This window comes from Paralichthys olivaceus, chromosome 4, assembly GCF_024713975.1.
Source record: "Paralichthys olivaceus isolate ysfri-2021 chromosome 4, ASM2471397v2, whole genome shotgun sequence".
NCBI lineage: Eukaryota > Metazoa > Chordata > Actinopteri > Pleuronectiformes > Paralichthyidae > Paralichthys > Paralichthys olivaceus.
The window spans coordinates 24,399,588-24,421,002 of record NC_091096.1 but is presented as its reverse complement, the minus strand read 5'-3'; the positions used below and the strand labels follow the sequence as shown (position 1 = coordinate 24,421,002).

The 21,415-nt window shown below is 40.3% G+C and overlaps 1 protein-coding gene across 2 annotated transcripts; it reads right to left on the bottom strand.

Annotated features, from left to right (window-relative positions):
• Positions 1-1,387: 1,387 nt before the first annotated feature.
• htra4 (HtrA serine peptidase 4) lies at positions 1,388-14,987 on the bottom strand. Of its 2 annotated transcripts, none has more exons than XM_020093676.2 (9): positions 14,376-14,987; positions 8,466-8,565; positions 8,167-8,371; positions 5,990-6,184; positions 5,856-5,888; positions 5,287-5,401; positions 5,120-5,177; positions 4,597-4,692; positions 1,388-2,691 (listed from the first exon to the last, which is right to left on the bottom strand). In XM_020093676.2, exons 1-9 carry the CDS (start codon positions 14,806-14,808, stop codon positions 2,526-2,528), a joined length of 1,401 nt encoding a protein of 466 aa, XP_019949235.2. In that variant the 5' UTR covers positions 14,809-14,987; the 3' UTR covers positions 1,388-2,525. The 2 variants fall into 2 exon arrangements, with proteins under 2 accessions (XP_019949235.2, XP_069380414.1); XM_069524313.1 differs by having other exon boundaries at positions 8,167-8,356.
• Between the last annotated feature and the right edge of the window lie 6,428 nt (positions 14,988-21,415).

The following is a 21,415-nucleotide window of genomic DNA, read 5'->3' as shown; positions in this document are numbered from 1 at the left end:
AACACGAAGGCTCACACATGCTGATGTCAGAGGCTCAGTGCACTGACTTGTGTTTTGAATATTTCAACCAAACTCAATGTGAACATTTGTGATGATAACACACATCCAGTATTAAAAAGTCACTCAGCACATAATGTTGAGCACACAGATAACTTTTGATGGATCGTTTGCCCCACATTAGAAATCAAGTTCTTACTTCAGCTCCAATAGTATTAGACTGTGGGGTTTGTGCATCCACCCTCAATGCAAAATATGAATTATCAAAACACAGAGAGATTGGTCTTAAAGGTACAGTGTGTAGAATTTAGTGATATCTAGTGTTGAAGTTGCATGTTGCAGCTGAACACCCCTCACCTCACCCTCTCCTTCCAAACATGAAAAAGAACCTGTGGTAGCTTCAGTTGTCATAAAAACTCAAAAGGTGTTTAGTTTGTTCAGTCTGGACTAATGTAAAAAACATGGCGGCCTCCGTAGAGAGGGTCCCCTCAATGTAAATATAAAGTATTTAAATATAAAAGACCTTTTCTGAGGTAAAGAAAACAACATTTCATACAATTTAGATGAAACGAACTAGTGAAAACATCACTAGGATAATTTTATATTAAATTTCTGCCATTAGATCCCTTTCACCTAAATCTTCCACACTGGACCTTTAATTCGTGGAAGAGCCACATCAGTTTTCACCAATCAAGGTTTTTTTCTTGGGTATGAACAGAGCTCATGTGAGGTCCAGCCCTGTCATTCAAACATTTCATCAGAGATTATTAAGTGAAGTGGATTGAATCCAAATTATCACAGACAAAATGAATATTCTCTTAATAACATCGTCATAACCAATAACATCGTCATAACCACAATGGCTAAGGGAAAGTTCACTCAGGAAGACTTTCTCTATGTCTCATTCATTCTCAATTCTCTTTAACTCTCCCGCCTCTTCCAAACAGCTGACTGTTGTAAAGTATCTTCTGATTGAAGTGGGGGTCCTTAGATCTTCATTATATTTTGATAAGGCAAATACGTTTTAGTAGTTAATGGGGAAAAAACTCTCACTCTCTTATTGCATGTCTCTCTCCGGGATCATCCTCTGCTCCACCTGACTCTGTCATATGACCTTCTGTTGTCTTTAATGTGATCTCCTTCCTCCTCCATCGAGCAGGGACTTTATGGGGATAAAAAGATCACTCTAAAACTTGCAGAATGCTGGGAATGCAGCAAGAGTCGTGTTTTTTAACTCCTTGGTGACTCCTTAGCTACTTCACAGTCTTAATTGTCCACATTGTCTCTGGACGTACAAGTTGGTGCAGGAATCTGGTTTTTCAGTGGTGTGAGCAGCACACATGGAACTCATTCATCTCACATGTTGCATTAGGCTGGAGGCAGAGATGGATCTCTAAAAACCTTGGATAATAAAACCTCAACTAACTGCATTGATTTGAGTCAAACAACCGTTTAACCACCGGCTTGTGAAGTACAGAGCATCCCTGCATGTTATTTTGTGACCAACGCTCGTGTAAAAAAGAGTGTGGGCATTTACATATGGCTGGTCGGTCAAATACAGTGGTTTGTGATCACTGGTGTTGTGTTACTGTTGTTGCTCAGTTGCTTTTGTCGGGCAGAAAGCGGTGTGTTGTCTTGCTCCGTGTCACAGAAGGAGAAATTTGTATCATTATGTTTGATGATATCTCCATCTGTGATTGCCCAACCTTGTGGAAAATGGTGGCTGAAAATGGCCCTTGCCTTTTAATAAAGAGTAATTGACAAAATGTCTTCACACCAGAACATCTCTAACATAGGGAGAACTTCCACCTCAACACTGGCTTGAAGCCTTAGCCCTGTTTATGGGGTAAAAAAATGTCTTCATGTTTTGATATGAGCGGCCCAAACAATAGATGCAGTAACATAAGATTAGATGTGCACCTTTTCTATTATAGTGAAATACCTTTTTTAAGTATTTGTGACCACTTAATGGCATTAGTCATTTTGGTTTTACCCATCAATCAAGCACTAATCATTACAATAACAAGATTGACACAGTCTATCACAACTGTGTCTTCTGGTAGATGGTCATTTTTAACTTCACAATTTCACTTTGCCTTAGACTCTGAGGAAGCTGTCCTGTCACAGACATTCAAGAAGCCTCAACCTGCATTAGCAGAATGCTAGTGTGTTATTGGGCAAATTACACCTCCATGTAAAAAACAACGAAAATATTTTTTTAAAGAAAAATATAATTTGTCTTTTTTCGAGAAGGAGGAATAAATAACAATTTTAGCCACTCACCTCCAGTTCATTGAGGACTACTTTGTGTCTGCCCTGGAGTTTTATACAATGCGTTGAACAGAAAGTGGACACACTCTGTTTACACCTTGAACCATTGAACCTCTTTAAGCTCCAGTTACGTCACTCTTGTAAGCAGACAATAGACCAGAAAATACAGTGCACATCACCCACAGCTGTTTAACCACTCAGTCCAGTACACTGCAGTATGATGGAGTACATTCATTCTTCGCATTTGATCTGTAGTCTCAGTCCGCCCCCCCGGGAACGACAGTCAGCGTAACATCGCCATTCTTTCTTCTCACCAACACTGAAAGCACGGCGCCGCTCTGGACGGCTTCGCTCACTTCCTCCATGGTGTGAACGGGCCGCCCGTTGATGGCGATGATGACGTCGTGGTTGATCATGCCGGCGCTGCAGAGAAAACAACGCCATACCTGAGTGTCACGTAAAGCCTTACTAAAACAGACCCAACCCAGCAGGGTGGATCTCATACCTTCAGGAAAACATCATTGACCTTTAGGCAAGTCTGCTCCCGTGTCAGGCTTCTTCCTCCTCACAGAGTAAACAGGCGGTGGGCTCACGGCTTCATAATGCACTGCACTGCTTGACATTTATACATGAGGCCATTATTCTTACTGATGATCTTATGGAGACTGATTAACAAAGTGTGCAAGACTGTAGAGTCAGTCAATCAGATCGCACCAGACAATATTGAGGAGCACAAGGAGCAGCACGTCCTGGTAAACTCTGCTGCACTGGTTGTATGTTAGACTGCTGCTGTTTGCTGTTCAAAGCTTCAGGCTTCACTGTCACAGGAGACTATTAAGAACATTGAGAGTCCGAACAGACACATCGTTCTCCCGCTCTTCACCGAGATGTCAGAGCTTTGCAGGGATGCTCTTATTTTACACCTCGGAAAACATCCAGAGGCCTCCGCAAGCAGGTTCACCGCACCGCTGGTGCATTTAATAAAACCCAGTGCCTCCACACGCTCAGACTGTGCATCATACAGATTAGCTCCAGTAACACTTTCCAATAAAAACAACTCGCCGCCGTGGTTGCCTTGCTTTGAAACTCACGCTAGTGGGAACACAACAAAATATGAAATATTTTCATAAGGTAAAAACGTACATTTTATGTTGACAAAGTTGTTTCTGATTAGCAACAGTGGAGAGAGACTGGATTCGCATGTAATTCTCACTGAAGCTTCAAAACCCCAGAGATGGTGTTCAGGACATCCCTCACAGGTACCAGCACTGTGACCTGTGTCTTTCAAAGACTACTCATGATGCTGATGTGTTCAGAACTGAAACTGCAGATGAAAGAAATCCATAAACTTGATCACATTCATTTTTCATACCTAAATATTTCTTCTATAGGTTGGGAAAGTCTCAGTATATGTACAATATAGACTAATCCATTGTGAAAAACAAATCATATTAAAGCCCCAATATGTTTTTTATTAGGGATGGATTAAATGACTAATTTGTGAAGTAAAAGCATTTGTAGTAATGAACCCAGAGAGAATTATCGCAACTCTGCTCGTCCTGTTCATCAAGCGAACACAGAAACGTAACTCCAAATGAATGCTAATGCTGCTCTGTGTCAGCTAAATGTGTAAACATTAAATTAAACATGCTGTGTTCCTGTGTTGATTAGTCAGTTGTCAATTACACATCAAAAAACAATATCATATTTTACATTTGAGTATTTTCTCTTCTTGTAAAATGGTTTCAGCTGTTTGATAACTCATCCTGCACTCAGGTGTGTTTACTATTTCTGCATCTGATGATACTTTCAGAAATATCTAACTCCTCCATGTGACTGTAAATTCTGACAGTTAGAAACCAGTGCACAGGGACCTATAAAAAATTGCTTGGTGCAGCTTTAAAGGTTCAGTGTGTACGATTTAGGTGAAGGGATCTATTGGCAGAAACTGGATATCAAATAATCCTAGTGATGTTTTCACTAGTGTGTTTCATCTAAATTGTACAAATTGTAATTTTCTTTACCCTAGAATGGGCCCTTTATATTATATACTTTATATTCATATTGGTGAGGGGTATCAGCTGCAACATGCAACTTCACCACTAGGTGTGACTAAACACTACATACTGAACCTTTAAATATTCCTATAATCAGGTAGACGGGTCTCTCATTGACAACCAGTATAGTGTCGCTACAACCACCAAAGACACGTGGATTTAATTTATATAAAAATTAAAAAGCTACTATTTTTTGTCCTTCTTTTAAAACTGCGAGCTGAATGAAATGTTGCACACTACATATTATTGGAGTTTATAACCAGACATTTACCTGGAGGCAGCTCTTCCAGGTATAACCTCATAAAGATAAACTCCCGAGCTCACATCTGGAAATTCCTCTTCACGCCCCTTGAGATCTTCGATCAAACTGGACACAAAAGTAAACATGTATGACACAAACGTAACCAGCCTTTTCCAACAGAGAAAACTCTAATTGGAGTAACAAAAAAAAATATGGCCAAGACTTAAAAATTGATGTGTAAACACTTTGTGTGACTTTCATTCACAGAAATGCATGTAACATATTATACACAACATGGACATCCAACTGAAAGATTTACTGTGTACTGCAATGCTCTGACCTACTTTACATTACGCGAATCACAATATATTTTCTCTAACTTAATTGTTTTTTAATTTTATTTCAAAAAGTGTAAAAGTAGAAGCCCTCTGGGCGTCTGGTGTCAAGTTTTACAGACACGTCCATGCTGCAGCCTCACAGAGCTGCGTGGCTTTTAAAATTAAAACGTGCTATGTTGGAATTTAGTACGTTGGTTGTTGTGATGTTAACTTACGATGGTGAGAGCTGCAGCATCCGGACGCCGATGTATTTCTTTTTTTGCGCTGTGCTTCCTGATTACCGAAAGAATATAAAAATTAATAAATGACTGACAGAAAAACAATGTAATGAGGTCATGGAGTAATTCCTTAATCTGTAACAGCAGTGCAGAATCCTGCTCACCGTTGACTCGTCTGTTGTGAGATTCAGAGAGGAACTGGCATATTTTGTCCACAGGGATGGCAAAAGAGATTCCTGCTGTCACTTTCAGGGTGTTTATGCCGATTACATCTCCGTCCTGTCAAACAGAATAGAAGGACAGCTGTGGGATGAGATTTCATAGCTTTGCTACATAGAGAAACACAACAGAAGTGATATTTTCTTTCCTTTTAATTCACATAATGTAGCTCATTGTCTATTAAATTCAACAATTTATAAAATGTACCAATGGTGACGGTGATTATCTTTAGTAAGACCTTCTAGATGAATAAATATATCTTCTGCATGATTTCATGTTGTAGCAACAAAGCAAAGGCCCCTATAATCAGGTCCTGTTCTAAAACAGGCTTAATCATGAACCTGAGGGGGTAGACCGGAGATTTTGTATATTGAATAAAACAAAATCATGACCTTAGTCTTCACTGTCATAAATAAAACAAGAAAAATCCCCCACATAGCAGAAAGCTTAACAAGTATGCAAATGTAAGGATATTATTCCTATACACATGATGCAGCACTATAAATCTTCTTACCAAGTTGACAAGTGGTCCACCAGAGTTGCCGTACTGTGGATCAACACAGCAACAGAAACATGTTCTTACTCACTGTTAATGTAGAACAAAAGCATGCACCAAAAACAGATGAGTCGTTTTCGTATCCCACTGACATTAATCATGGCGTCAGTTTGGATGTAGTCCATGTCAGAGTCCTTGAAGCCCAGCTCCAGGCCGGTGCGCTGGGCAGTGCTAACAATGCCGGTGGTGACGGTGCTCTGCAGGGAGAACGGGCTTCCCACCGCCACCACAAACTCGCCGGGACGCAGGTCTGAGGACTGGCCGAGATGCAGCACAGGCAGGGGCATCTGCACAAAGACGTGACGACCCACAGGGAAGGTTAATATTATGAATGGAACACATGCACACTCTTCATTATCTGACCAGGGAACTGTATGGTGTTGCAAGGTGTTGCTCTGTTGCTCTTCACAGTTTACTCACAGTTCCAATAGATTCATTTCAATGGGGTTTTGATAAATCAGAGCTCAGTTTTATATGTAATTGTCATGACTCTGGGTCCTCAACCCAATGAACTATTAAAAGACTGTTTTTGGACCATAGGGCCTTTTTAGTTAATTGACATTTTGATTCGTGTTAAATTTGGTGGCTTTTAATCACTCCTATTGTGTTTCTAGCTTTGTCCTGTTGACCCGTGTTCAGTTATCATGCATCCAAAGTGCAGAGTCTCAGGCTGTGTCCAAATCACCCACTCACTCACTAACCCTTACTTTACTATATAGAGTGTTCTTTAAAGAGCTCTATATAGTGAGCTCAGAAAGAAATGTTGTTTTTCTAATACGTTCTCTTTCATTTACCAAGCTGCAGTGTCTTGCATTTGGGTCCTCGATTAAAACTTTGCAACAATCTCAAAATGTTGACACAGCATGCAGAATAGAATTGGTTTTGGTTTTAGGTGACATCTTCCTCTCTAAGTTTGGTGTTTTTTCAAATAATAATTGAACATTTCTTGTCAGTACTCATCTTATATCACCATAAAACCTCTCTTCAACCTACGATCACAACAAATCAAGTGCATGTGACACTTAATTCTCCTTCTTATCATTTATTTAAAGCCCAGTGCGCTTTAATCACTTTATGATGCCATTAATATGTTCTTTAGCTAAGTTAACTTAAGTTCCTGGGGAGCTCCAGCTGCTGCTTTAAAAAACATCTGTTTAAATGTATATAATATAACCTTCTTATGTTATTTCTACATTTTGATTTCTTATTTTAAACTTGATCCTTGAAAATCTCCACTTTATTCAGAAAATCTCATATATCCCCCTAATGTACTCTAGGGATGTGTAAGGTGTAATTCCATCAGTAAAATGATCTATGACCACGATTAGGCCTCAAATGTGTTAGTGAATGGTTGTACTTGTTAGAACCTGTACTTGTAGTTGTCGACAAAATGACTAAGTAACCGCCTCACTCTTGATTATTCCCAATCAAGCCAAACTAATGTCACTGCTAATAACAGTGGATTACTATAATCTAAAATACATTCCTCATACCAGGATCTCCACTGAGAGTGTTTGTTGTGTGAGTGTGAGTGTTTCTTTTATACGCTTCCAGACGATGTAGTTTCAACATGGGCTGTGGTGAGTATAGAGCAATCTAAACTATGCTTAGCTTGTCTGTGCCTGCCTCCTCTTATTACAGGCTGAGGCCATTTATCTCTGGAGTGGATTGTAATGTTCAACTGAATTTATAGCCAATTCTCTCAGGGCATGGAGCTTTCTGTCATGACAGAATTAGCCTTTTGGGCATCATTTAGAACTTATCCAGAGATATATGACATTGCACAGCCTGTCACTGCTTCTTGGTTGTTTAAAGACACATTTCTTCACCTTTACAACAATTAAATAAGGACTCCTCTCCTCTTACTCCTCGTCATCTGAACATTTTCTTGTATTCAGATCAGTACTGAAAATGTTAATCGTGCTTCATGCTAAACATGATAGTGGTTGGGAGCAGAGACCCCCATGTCAGCACAGGGACATGTTTTATTTAGAACAGCACTTGCAAATACTTATCCTAATACTAATCTTAAGATTTGAATTTACAAGACATGACCAATTACCACCCAGAGGAATTATGACAAACTGCCCATGTGAAAGAACTGAGTCTAATTTTGGACGACAAATACCCTTGATGCGAATGTGCACCCGACTTAGTGTGCGGGATTAATACTCTTTGATGTTAGCTGTTGGCTGCCAGGCCAGAGAAAAACACAGGACAGAACTTCAATATGCCCTCGGGAGGCTGAGAGGAAACAGTGAGCACTCACATCTGGTTCAATTTTGATAAGTGCGATGTCCATCTTCTGGTCCATGTCCTTGACTGTGGCGTCGTACTGCACACCACTTTTCAGCTGAACTTTTATCCTCTGCTTGTTGGTGAGCACGTGTGCATTGGTGATGATCCAGCCATCCTCTGACACCACAAACCCAGAGGCACTGGACACGGAGACGTCCTCGCTAGAAAATGGCAGTCTGATATGAGAAAGGCCAAAGGATGATGGTAACTGCAGGAGCATAAGCCGTAAAGGTGGCGCTTTCATCTCAGTCTTTCATCACTTAGTTTTACCTTTGGAAAAGCTCCAGATGCACCACAGCGGGGACAATCTTATCTACTACATCTGCGATGAAGTTGAACTTGTAGCGCATACTTCCTGGATGTTGCATTCCTTTAAAGTTACAAGACATTAGATGGAAGATTAAAATAACAGACATGCAAGTAGTACAAATCAAGAACTGTCAGTGTCAGTGTGTAACTTTCTCTCCACACTGAAATGTCTCAGTAATTATTGTTCGCTACCTACGGACAAATGATTTGATTCTTCAGAATATTCGGGGGGTGATTGTTTTTTGTGACATGGCTTTTATGTTTTCTTGCCATTAAATGAAGCTTCCCCAGCTGAGTACACCAATGCCCACGTTGCCCAGGCTGTTAAACAAGATACAATTCTGTTTTCAATGTAACCTTCAAAAGGGATATTACTTTTAACTCTTGTGAGGCTCTTTTATAAAAACCATATCGATGGGCTAAAAGTTATTTTGTTGGGGACTCAGACTGCTTAAATCTTTTTGACTCTATAGACCAAAACTTTTAGAAAGAAAGAAATTCGAGAATTGCAAGATTGCTCTGTTTTCTACAACATTGAAAACCAGCTTAATCAGTAACAATAAACAAAATCCTACATCTCTTTTTGACACTACGGCCAAACTTAATCAAAAATAGCCATCTTTACCTCAATCTGCTCGACCCTCTAGCGACTAAACATTTCAAAATATCTCTGATTTTGGGACATACACTGTACATTTTTTAATTATCATAACATCTGTACAGCTTTTCAGTTAACATTCTGTATCTAACTGGGCTGTATCTTGCCCTAAAACTAATCTCAAATGATCCAATAGGTGGCCTGCTTTGCTTAACCTGCTGTGAAAAACTGCATCCTGCCCCTAAATTCATATAAACCTGAAATGCTGGTCATTGGCCCAGCCTAACAGTAACCTTTGACAACTGTGTGATTCCTCAGAGTATGAAGAATGTAGGCATTGTATTTGATCCTACACTCTGTTTTGACCAGCACGTTAAAGACACCAAGACATATCGAAAACAATTTGGTCTTTCCTGTCAATGGCAGATGCTCAGACTCTAATTCACATTTTTACATCATCCAGTCTTTTATATGTTTTTAGTCCTGCCACGTACTAATGCCAATGATCTTTCAATGGTTCAGTGACATTTTTTACAAAATTATGAAAATTTGACAAAAGTTACACACATTTTTGTTTCCCTTCCTTGCAGGGCTGCAACCCCTAAAAAATTCTACTGAGGATCAGAAGCTATATCATAGTAAACATGTACATTTTCATATCTTTTAATAATTAATGTTGAATTTATAAAACATTGAAATCAATAGTCTGCAGGAGAGCAAACAGTATATACCAATATTGTGAACCAAAAATGTACACTTAACAAACACACTACCTCTGTTATACTAATTCACTCGAAAATATCCATCCATCGACTATCTATGCTGCTTATCCTGTGGGCGTTGTGGTGGAAGCTGGAGCCAATCTCAGCTAACATGGAGCATTGCGATTTAGAGGCAGGGTACATCCTGGACAGGTCACCAGCATATCACAGGGCTAACATACAGAGACCAGCAACCAGTCAATCTCACAGTTACACAGTACCCGGAGAAAAGCCACAGAGACATGAAAAAGTCCACACAGAAAGACCCCGGCCAAACTGGGTACCTTCTTGATGTGAGACAACAGTGCTGCACCACCGTGCCACCCGCTTTTAAATAACTAAATAATCAATGTTTATATTAGCAATAACATGGTGGGTAGAAGTGTAATTGTTGTTGATATGATAAGGTATGATAATTGCAGTAATAGTCTACTCTGGGATCAATCGTCAACAAAACTATTCGCCAAGATGCTTCACTATTGCTCAGCTGTTGTTTCAGAACCATGGACAGCGCCAGTTATTGCTTGCGGAGCTCTCTACTTTGGTCCTGAAATGGAGCAGAGGAGATCATCGACAGGCAGATCACATCGATAAGTCAATTACTTCAGTGTCTTCACATGTTGGCTTTAAAGCATAGTTCTACTCACACACACTGTGATATATGTGCGATATAAATAAAATCTGAAGTGACGTGAGGTCCCCACCAGGTCGTCTCTCACGACATGTTTCTGCCTGCTTGGTTTACCTGCTTGATTTTCCATTTTTGCTTTGTTGTAAACCTGTCTGTCGAAAAAAAACATTGATTAACAACCTGTTTTAGAATGGAAGGTACTTGTAATTTTTCATCAAGATAAAAGCAAAACCATGAAACATCTACAGAAAAGTACACTGTAGCTCCTGATTAGCAAAATCAACCTGTTGCTCTTCTAGTACTAAGAAACTGGTTTAAATAATAAACTGCTGCTTCCTGTGAGGAAGATCCAGGTTTAATATAATATTATGATGATATACACCATCTCCTCTGAACAGCATTTCAATGAACAAGTGAGTGAATCCAGCTTCTGAATGACTCACTGCTCTGTAGTGAACAGCACAAGAAGCTGAAGTAATGCTGGGTTGGGTTGGAGATACACTTGCTTTTTGGCCACACATAAAGGCAACCATATATGTTGAAAGCATAACTGCTCACATTCTATGCATGTTCAAAACATTTACTACACATGTAGCAGCCTCGCTCATGTGCATATTGCAACTTGAAGATGCAGAAGGTTTTATTTCTGAGTATGTGTCAACACTGTGGACTTTTTGCCTCTTTTATGAAGCATGTTTTCATTTTGATTATGGACTCCTTGTTTGTTATATCTATACTGTGTTTTCCTTATGTTTTGGATTTGTGTTCTGAGTTTTCAGTTTAATGTTGTAGTTTTGCTCCTGGTGTGTTTTCCTTGATTTCAGATTTGTTTAACTCAGTGTCCCCCTCTGTTACAACCCAGATTTTGTCGCGGAGAAAAAGGAAGCAACACAGCACTGATGGTGTCTGGCAACACAGCCTTTTTATTATAAAATGCCAAATGGGTTACATAAACCACAATGACATTAGTTAGTAACATAAACCTTAAACCATAAATCAACATTAGTTACATAAACGCTCTGTGTTGCATTCTGTGTTCCACTCTGTTTCCCGTTTTACTTTGTAGTTTCTGCTCCTTGTGTGTTTTCTACCTTGACTTCCTGCCTTGATTAGTTTCACATGTTTGTCCTGTGCCACCTGTCTCTAGTTTGTCATCAGTTCAGTGTGTTTATAGTCTCTGTGCTTGCCTTGGTCTTTGTTGGTTCGTTGTCGTCTTATGTGGTTGTCTCAGCACCCCTTCGTCATTTCTCCTCCCTCATTCCCTCAAGTGAGTTTTCTAGTGTCTTCTAGTGTCTACCTTGTTTTTGCTGTGAACACTTTTGAGATAACTGGATATTTGGATTTTGTTTGTTCTCTGTAAAGAGACCTGCCTGAAATTAAAGGACACTTTTCGTTAAAACCTTTTTGTTCTGCATTTTTGGGTCCACCTGCTCCTTTGATCGTGACAGTGCATGCACAACCAAACAGAGGCAGACATAACACGTATGCATATTTAAAAACAAGTATTCTCCAGTTTTAGCAGGAACAACTTAGCTAGATTAGATCAGTTCTGTTTGGAAAGACTAATTGCTTCATATACTGGATAAGTTTACATGAGTCTCTACGTGACATGTACACCTGTAACCATGGTAGCTGTACACAACAATGGTGACAGCATAATGCACAGAAGATGTGAAAATTAAAAATGTATGATACAAAAGAGATTAACATGTCAGTGATGGGAAGCTACAGACAAACATAGAAAAAAATGTAAGTAATATAAGTAGTCATGGAGATCATGGAACTGTAAGCATAAGCACACGCCTTCATAAGAAAAAATCAGATTATAGATGTGTACGCACCATAGACACAATCTGTCTCCTCTGCCCTGCCACCACAAGATTCTTTTAAAAACCAGCAGTGGACACGAGCACATTTGGGGCCATGCAGGTTCTCTCCATATGTCAACACCTCTGATTTTGTGTTAACAAAGTTTCCCAAATGGACTCTGCAGAAACAGCCTTAAATTCAAATAACAGTGTCTACATTGCCAAGAGCTACTTTGGCAAAACACCAGCTTTTCTTTGCCTTTCAGACAGCTCTACTAACAAATCAGCAGTATGTAACCCGATAACCTGCAGCTTCCACTGTCCTCTCCGTCCCACTCTGTGGCCATGCCAACATGTAAGGGGTGGATCATCCATCAGATGAAAACCACTTACATGACTTGCAGCTCTCACACACACACACTATGTTCAACATCTGCTTTACAAATGTGTGTTGATCACATATTGTAACCCTTTAATTATTTTTGAAATAATGGTAAAAGCAAATGTTATAGTATTTATATTCTTGTTGAAAAAATGTTTTTGGCCACCAGTGGTGCTGCAGAGAGATGTTTTCACAACTGCAGCTCCATGTTGCCACTGTTTTGGACATCTTTAGCCCTGCTAGCAACATGGCCCTATGGCTATGTTGGTTGCATTTGGACTTTTTGCACTTTTATTGACTTATTGACTCAGAATCTACTTGTGTTTGGACTTTGTCTTTGTTTTACGTCTTGTTTTATTTTGAAACTTCTTTCCCTATGTGTCTCTACTTCCTGCTCTAGTCCTGTTTGAGATTTCCTGCACCTGTCCTGACATGTTTCACCTACATTCAGTAATCGCTACCTGCCTTGTGTATAGAGGCTGTGTTCAAATAGTCAATTTATCTTAGGAACCTTCCTGAGTGAAATGAAGTATTTCAGCAGCGCTGAACACATGTCTTCATAGATAAAGATCAGACTACAGATGTGTAGACAACTTGAGATGATTCTTATCAGGATCAAGAGCTAGTGGTTAGGAAAATAGCTTATTTTGACTTTCTGAACACACCCATAGTCTCTGTTTCCCTCAGTCTTTGTCAGGCCATCTGTTCATTTTGGCTCCAGTTGGTAGTCCACTTTGTTTCTGCCATGTTCCTCCTGAGTTTTTCCTTTGTTTTACTGCCTTTTGATTTCTGCGATTTCAGTGCCTGCTAATCAGCTACAAAAGACTGCTAGTCTTTTTGTTCCATCAATTGTTTGAATCTGGGTCCTCCTGTTTCTACATGTGACAGTTGGTCGTTTGGTCAGACATCCGCTTTGATCTCAATGATTTTGTTGTTAGGATTCAATAAGTGGTTCCCGAGTGATGAATCCCTCTGTCTTCGTAAATCCTCTGAATTAGTTTTTCCAATTAATCAGGTACATGTTTTGTTTAGGTAAGTAATGACACTCCCATCAGCTTCAACTGTGTTGTGCATACTAAGACTGTATTAATACACCTGCATCTCACTGTGAGCTGACAATTATCGGAAAGCACCACTGCACTGCCTCACACAGCAGCCCCTTGTATCCTGATGGTGCATTGTTATGGAAACATTGTTTTCTGATATGATCTCAGATAAATCCGGGGTGATGCTGCAAACAGTGGTGCAGATAATTCCACAAACCCCAAATTCAGATGTGGACACTAACCTAAACCAGTCACTGAGGACTATGCAGCTTTTAACAAATACATGTGTTGTAAAGTAGTGACTCAATTTTCTTGACTTTGAGTCAGTGAAGGTAGAACACTACTACTATATTACGTTTTGCTCATCTTCACCTGGAAGGTGATTCAAGGACGACCCTAACATCCACCATGAGACCAGAGAGGCAGACTGAAGCCTGGATACAGACTTGTTTACATGCTCCAATCACTATTTAGTTTTCTCTATTCTTGGTTATTGTCTTTGCTGCAGGGGTTATTTACTTTTTAATTTCATAAAGAAACAGAAAATCGCCTGCATTGATCTGGTTATTATGGCTATTTGTAAGTGACTGTGCAGGGATGTGCAATATTAGGACTAAAGGAATAAAGAAAAGAATAAAAGCTCACCTGAATCACACCGACCCCTCCTGATCAATATGACCGGAGGGGTCTCATCGAACTCGGCTCTCCTGCTCTCCGCTCTCAGGCGGCAGATGCTGGGGTACGTCCTGCCGTCGCTGCCGCACACAGGCCCGGAGGAGCCGCACACGCAGGAGCTGCGGGCCCCTCCGCCGGTCCCCGTCCCCGGCACGGAGTCGCACCGCAACCCGTCACCGCAGGAGAGGCCGCCTCCGCTCCGCTGCCCGCACCCTGCACCCTCACCGGGGGCGCACAGCGCGCAGCAGCCGCACCGGTCCGTCACCTGGCCGTAGTAGCAGACCTGGAGCGGCCGCGGGCACCGAGAGGGGTCACACACCTGCGGACAGCCTTGTCTCCTGCTCAGCAGACCTGCATGAACTGCGGAGGTGAGGAGGGTGAAGTATGCGATACACTTCGCCATGACCTGAAATCCACTCACACCAGCCGTCCTTCCTTCAGCATCTACCCACTGGTGAGGTTCATCCAGACTTACACCCTCAAACAAAGCCAGTCTCTTTCCACAGCCTATAGTCTTGGATGAGGGCCAGTAATTCCCTTCTAGTAGCAGCACGCTGGATTCTCCTGTGTCCTCATGTAAGCACTGTAGAATGTAGCAGCATGTTTTATAGTTGGCCCTGTATGTGGGTTTTTATGTGGAAACCCAGAGGCTATGTGCTGGTGTCTCTGCCTCCCACTCATGGAGACAGTTGCATGTGTTGATATGTGGAGCAACATCATTTCTTTCCATTCATTGTAATTAAAGCAGAATCATTTATTGCAGCAGTGCACCTGAGGACCACATCTGAAGCGTCCTGTTTTCAGACCCTTCAGTGTCATTGTATTAAATGTTGCTTCTTTTGTTCTTCATAAACAAAACTCTTAGCAGAAGGGGGGGTTTGTGAAGTCATTGACATTCATGTCACATTTCCACACTTCAGGCAGCTTAAGCTCCAGTGAACAGCTCCTGAGGTTCTGTTTGAATCAAAGAGAAGGTGGTTGGAGTCAGGCAAGAAAAAAGTTCCTACAAACAGCTGAGTTTATAATTGTTTCTAAAGCAGCAGTCAAGGTCAGAAAGGGTAGTGTGTGCTGTCATAGTGAGTGGCAACACGCCAAATCATTTTAATAGTAGGACAGCTTTGCACTTCTCCTGGAAGACATTCAGAGTGTTGGAAATGTTACAGAAATTTGGGGGAGCCGAATGCTCTTTAATTGCTTGTTGTTGATTTTCCACAGGATGTAGCTCTCTGCTCCCAGACACTCCCACTTTTATTTGCAGCGATTTATGTTAAGGTTTTGTGATTGGTGGACCCTCGAGGCCTTTTAAGGTACAACAGTTGTCACTTAGTTACTTCCGCTGTGGCAAACATACGGTGACTTAAAGTGGAACTTAACTTTGCTCATTTCTTCACGAGAGCACCCTTTCACAAGGCGTTCACTCGAAGGGAGCTTGGTCCGGACTGAGCCGATTTCCAGCTTCCACCCAGTGCTTCTCCCGCTCTTATGAGAAACAGAGGTGACTGGCTGGGTGTAGGTAATGCCTTTTACAGTTCCCCCTGTTTGCTATTTCAAACATTTTAATTGTGGAGAGACCTCCTGCCTCACGTGTGCATTAGAAGATGCAGCTGCAAGAAGGTGGATTCAAGATTCAACTGTGATGCGAAACAATATGAAGTCTGCTTAAATGTAAATGTGTTTTATTCTATTGAGTGATTAAATGTAACCATGTCTGGGAAATCCACCCCTGACTGAAGCATATTCACCCCTTTAAAGAACTTATTCTGTCCACCAGTATTTTTTCTTTAAATATCTCAAATGTCCAATGACATGCTTGTAACACACACACACACACACACACACACACACACACGGTCACTCGTAGTGACAAGCCCACAGACCTCTGTCCCTTGACTGTAAATTCACACGTGTGCTCAGTGAAGTAACTGTTGCTCTGTACTGCTGGATGTGTTAATAGACAACACAGCTTTAGTTAAATGTCACAATGCTGTCATGTACTGTTTAGCAGTTACCCCCAAATCTGACCTGGTGGCTCATAATGTAAAGCAGAGTGTAGATCATATTTTTTTATATGGGCTAGTTTTTCCCCCATTCAGTTACACCAAGGATTTCAATAGTCAGTCAAAGTCAATCGATGATTTCTCAATGTTGTGTTTTGAAGAGCCAAATTAGTATATTTAAATGTAGGTATATTACAAAGATTAATGACTTTACCATAGTAGAAATAGCTAGAATCAGAGTGTAGAGATGTGTTGCGTAGTCTGTGTTTTGATAGATCTGTCAGTCAGGATTGTGACAGTAGACTCCTGCTCATGTTTTGTGGGAATGAGGTGACGCTCTCATGCAGTATATTTGTTTCATACACTGTGCCTTTAACATCTGGGTGTGACCAACATTCTTGCTCAAACAGCCAACAGCTGGAGTTGGTGAAGGGTCAGAGCTGAAACAGCCTGTGCAACTGTAATGGCTGACAGGGTAAAGAAGATGCTTGTGTCATCAGTATTCAGCCCTGAATTCATTTGTACTGCTGCGTACCCTCTTGTATGAAGTGACAGACTTTCTACTCACTAAACAAAAAATGATTATAGAAAGTAGCCTACCAGATGGTTCTTTAAAGGAGGACTGATTTATCTTTATGGCCACTCGGGGGAAGCAGAACGATGTTATCATAGTATCAGCCAACAATAAGCCTAATTAGACATCTATCAGATATGCAATGAAATCTTAATCCAGAGTTATGGTTCTATCCACCTGACGGGAGTAAGTCACTCTTCTTTTAGCTTCACTATGTTGCTAACTGAAGTCTGGATGTTGCTGTGTGCTGGGCTGGTAGTGTGCAGTGCATTTATACTTGACATTTACTTTAGATCCAGGACAGGATCTTCAAAAGATGTAGGTTCAATTTAAATCCAAGACTATAGTGGGACATTGTGAGTGTACGATATTTGAGGATCGTATGGCATGGAAGTGGTCAGCTGCATCTGTCAGTGGGGTTTCTAGCAACAATTCAGCTCGCAATACGCTATTTTTTGAAAAAGGACCCAAGTTCAAAGATCTGGGTTTCGGCTTCTGATCTCTGTTTGGGCTCTCAGATACTATAATTAACTGTCTGCTCCATCATGACTGAGAGAATAGCAATGGATTGATCAGAGGCTCGTATCTCTCTCTCCATTAAATTACACCTGTTGGAGGGCTGGGTTTCCGTTTGATCCACAGATGGAAACCATTTGATGCTCTTTGGTTGTGAAATACTAATAGTGTGTGACTCACCCATGTAATCTCCAGGGAGCCTCTGTGGGATCCAAAGCAAAGCGCTGATCCTGTCCAATCATCTGAGGGACACAGGAATCTAAACTCTGTGGGAATTTGATTCAGAAACTGTAAGATTGTCTTGATGACCTGAGCATTACCAGTGACCATCACAATTAAAACATGTAGTAATTAGGTTGACTTGATATTTTTAGATTAGTAGATCTGACTTCCACTTTCCTTTCATTTTTCTATGAGATAGCTTGACAGATATGTGAAGGAATGTTTGCCCTTTTTGGAGGTCTGCTCTTTACTGAGTGTCATTCTGGAGTTGTCATTATATTATTGCTATTCTTCTGGTGTGGTTTTATTTCAAGTACTTCTCCCATATGAGTAAAGGTTAGACTTTTGGCAGTTGCATGTCAGGAAAATGATCATAGGCAAACTAAAGTAAAAAAAGTTACTTGTGTTATCATAGTAAAGAAATAATCAATTCAGTCATTATATAGTGAAATAAGCTTGATAAGTCTGTTACAGTTAATCCCTATGAGACGCACATGACAGCTAATAAACAGCTTTAAAATGAATGAGGAGGAGTAAAAAGTAAATTAACCTCTGATGTGTATTAGAGTATAATTAGGGTCCTCTGTCTTAAAGCTTTTCAAAGTCAGTCAGTCTTGCTCAGCCTCTCCATCGCTCTGCTGAAACTTTGGACTGAATATGTGGAAGCAAAACCCCTGACTGGTGCTCCAGAGAACTGTGGTCCATCATCAGGAGGGAGAATTTCGGCCTCATGCCACAGAGACTTTAAAGCCATGATGACATTTCTTTTGACTGAGTCAGATAATGTCAAATCTTTCAAATGTCCATATTTCTATAATAATTACAATCCATAAGCAGCATCGTATGTTAGCTTTAAGGTTGAACTTTTAGCAGGTGTGATGAGCATATCCACAGCCACACAATAGAAATATGTTGGTAAAATGTTTTCTGTCCCACAACAGTCAAATGTTTATGGTCTCACACTCTCACAACATTATCTCAGTTAACGAACACAATCATTTTGGATTCATAATATTCCTCATTGCTACATTTTGACACGACACTATTATAAATGAAGCGTGCACATTTGATTTCTACCGTTTTATCTCTATTAGTTGTGTGGTGTGTGTGTGGGGGGTGTCTTTGTATGGGGTTTTAGTTGGTGTTTATATACAGTATATGCTTGGGAGCTTTTTTGAATGAGTGTTTCCAGTGGATTTTTACCTGGCCATCACTGCTCCTTTTTCATGTCTCTTATTTCAGTCTGTCCTAACTGAACACTGACTGAATGATGTGGAAATGTTGCCTGAATCTATTGAATTAGTGGCTTAGATGGAAAAGAATTGAAATAGTGCAACCTTCAGTGTGTCTGTGTGTCACGTGTCTATCACTGCCACATCACGGCCATTCAAACCTGCAGCTGATAAATACTTGAGACTTCTACAGAATCATTCCACCTGGGAACAAACACAATTGACCATTTTTAACTAAAGACCAAAACCAGGTGTTAGCGAGTGTTGTTCAGTCTGAAAGAGGCGATCGTTGAAGGAATGAGTAAAAGACTCATCAGTTCTGCTTTAGTGGTGCACCTGTTGACACATTATGTCCTTTTGAATGCTCCCTGAAACTGAATGAACAGGTGGTGTTCATACAAAGCCTCCCATTAATGTTATCAACAGGCACGTGTTCCATGAGCTGAGTCAGCACTCGTGAGCAGTGGCGCACGTGGCATCTCCGCTGCTCTTCCAGATAAATGAGTTTGAAGCGTCTCTTGGGAGGAACTGGAGAACCATTGGGGACACGTGTGCATGAGAGAAAGCACACTATACAGGTTTGAGCTATCTTTTAATGTCTGTACGTCAGTGGCAGCAGCTCTTCAAACCAGACCCAGTGTTACACTGATCAACCTGCCTACTAAGGTGCATGTAGGTTTCTCAGCTCTACACCAATACTGTGAAAACCTGTTTACTGCACCTCCTGGTCCTATTAGAACTTTCCTGAGATCTCTGTCTAGGTGACAGTATTTGTCACGTAGTAGCCTGTCCCTCAGTTGTCTATAGCTAAAATTTAACAAGCAGTCACAAAAGAATCCACAGTTTCATTTTACTCTTTTATGTCATATGTCAGTTTATTACATAGGTCTACATCTAAAACTAATACAGTCTAATTCAACAGCCCTACAATAAATCCTAGCTCCGTGAAGGTTATAATGTTTTTGGAGAATGTCCTTTTTGCCACTGTCGTCTTTTCACACTGACAGGTGATTCTGTCATTGTCTCCATCCCGTTTACATCAAAGAGTGAATGCTGAATAACAGAAACACCTCTAGCAAAATGCAAAACACAGCAGCTGGCAACAGGAACAGCAGGGGACACTGTGGTGGGACTTGTGGCGGTGGACAGTGTGTGGAAAGGTGCACGGAATACATGATGATGACCTTAGACAGCACATCTGTGGAAAATGGCACAGACAAGAACAAAGGTAAGTACAACGATAACAGCAGTGAAACAGTGAACCAATGCATGTGTGGTTGGTTTTAAATACGAGGTACTCGAATACTAAAGCAATAGACAAAGTACTACACAGTGATATCTAGAGGTGAAGGTGCATATTGCAGCTGAATACTCCTCACCTCACCCTCTCCTTCCAAACATGAAAGAGAACCTGTGTTGAACTTCAGTTGTTACAAAAACTCAAAAGGGTTTAGTTTGTCCAGTTTGGACTAATGTAAAAAACATGGCAGCCTCCACAGAGAGGACCACCCTCCAGGTAAATATAAAGTATTTAAATATAAAGGGTCCATTCTATGGTACAGAAAACAACAATTCATACAATTTAGATGAAACACACCAGTGAAAACATCAGTAGGATTATTTTATATTAAATTTCTGCCAAAAATCCCTTTCACCTAAATCTTACACACTGAACCTTTATAGTAAATAGTTAGTATCTCATTCATAAACCTGTGTGGGTCCAGATAGATGGAAGTGGGATTAAAGTCATCAGTCAACACAAGCACAGAACACATAAAGGTGCATTAGTGATGTTAATGACAAGAACACACGTCAGAGAGAAGCAGCAAGCTCACTACTCAACAACTAGCTTACAATGCTGGGATCCCAACACGTGACTCTATTTACTTTTAATCACATCTGTGGTTGTGTGAAGCTCATGCTGCTCACCTTAAAACACTGGAACAATTTAATTTAAGGAATACAATATTTGCACTTTGCATAATCTGGTTGAAATTCAGATACATTATTTATGTCATACAAACATCAATAAAAACAAACTGATCAGATTATGATATTGACATTTTAGGTGTACTTAATGTCAACTGATGCATTCAGTAATTCATTAGGAAACTTTCCACTTGTAACCTTTGAGTGGCTCAATTTAAGGTTTTTTGGTTTCATCTAACATGGAAAGTTTCATTATTTCTGATGCATTTACAGAGAAACGTATATATTTTGTGTTGTTTTAATGTGAATTTATAGGTTATAAAATCCCAAACATGTTTTCATACACTCGTGTATATTAGCTGTGTATGGGTATATTCATTTTATTAATCATGTAGGATGTAGAAACAGTGATAACAACTCTACTGAATTAAAAAAACATTTAAACACCAACTCTATGTCCCTTTCATCCTGAGTTCAGAACATTTTTTTTTACCTTCTTTTCTCTGCATAAGTAGTGTGCAAGTGTATGAATAAATATGT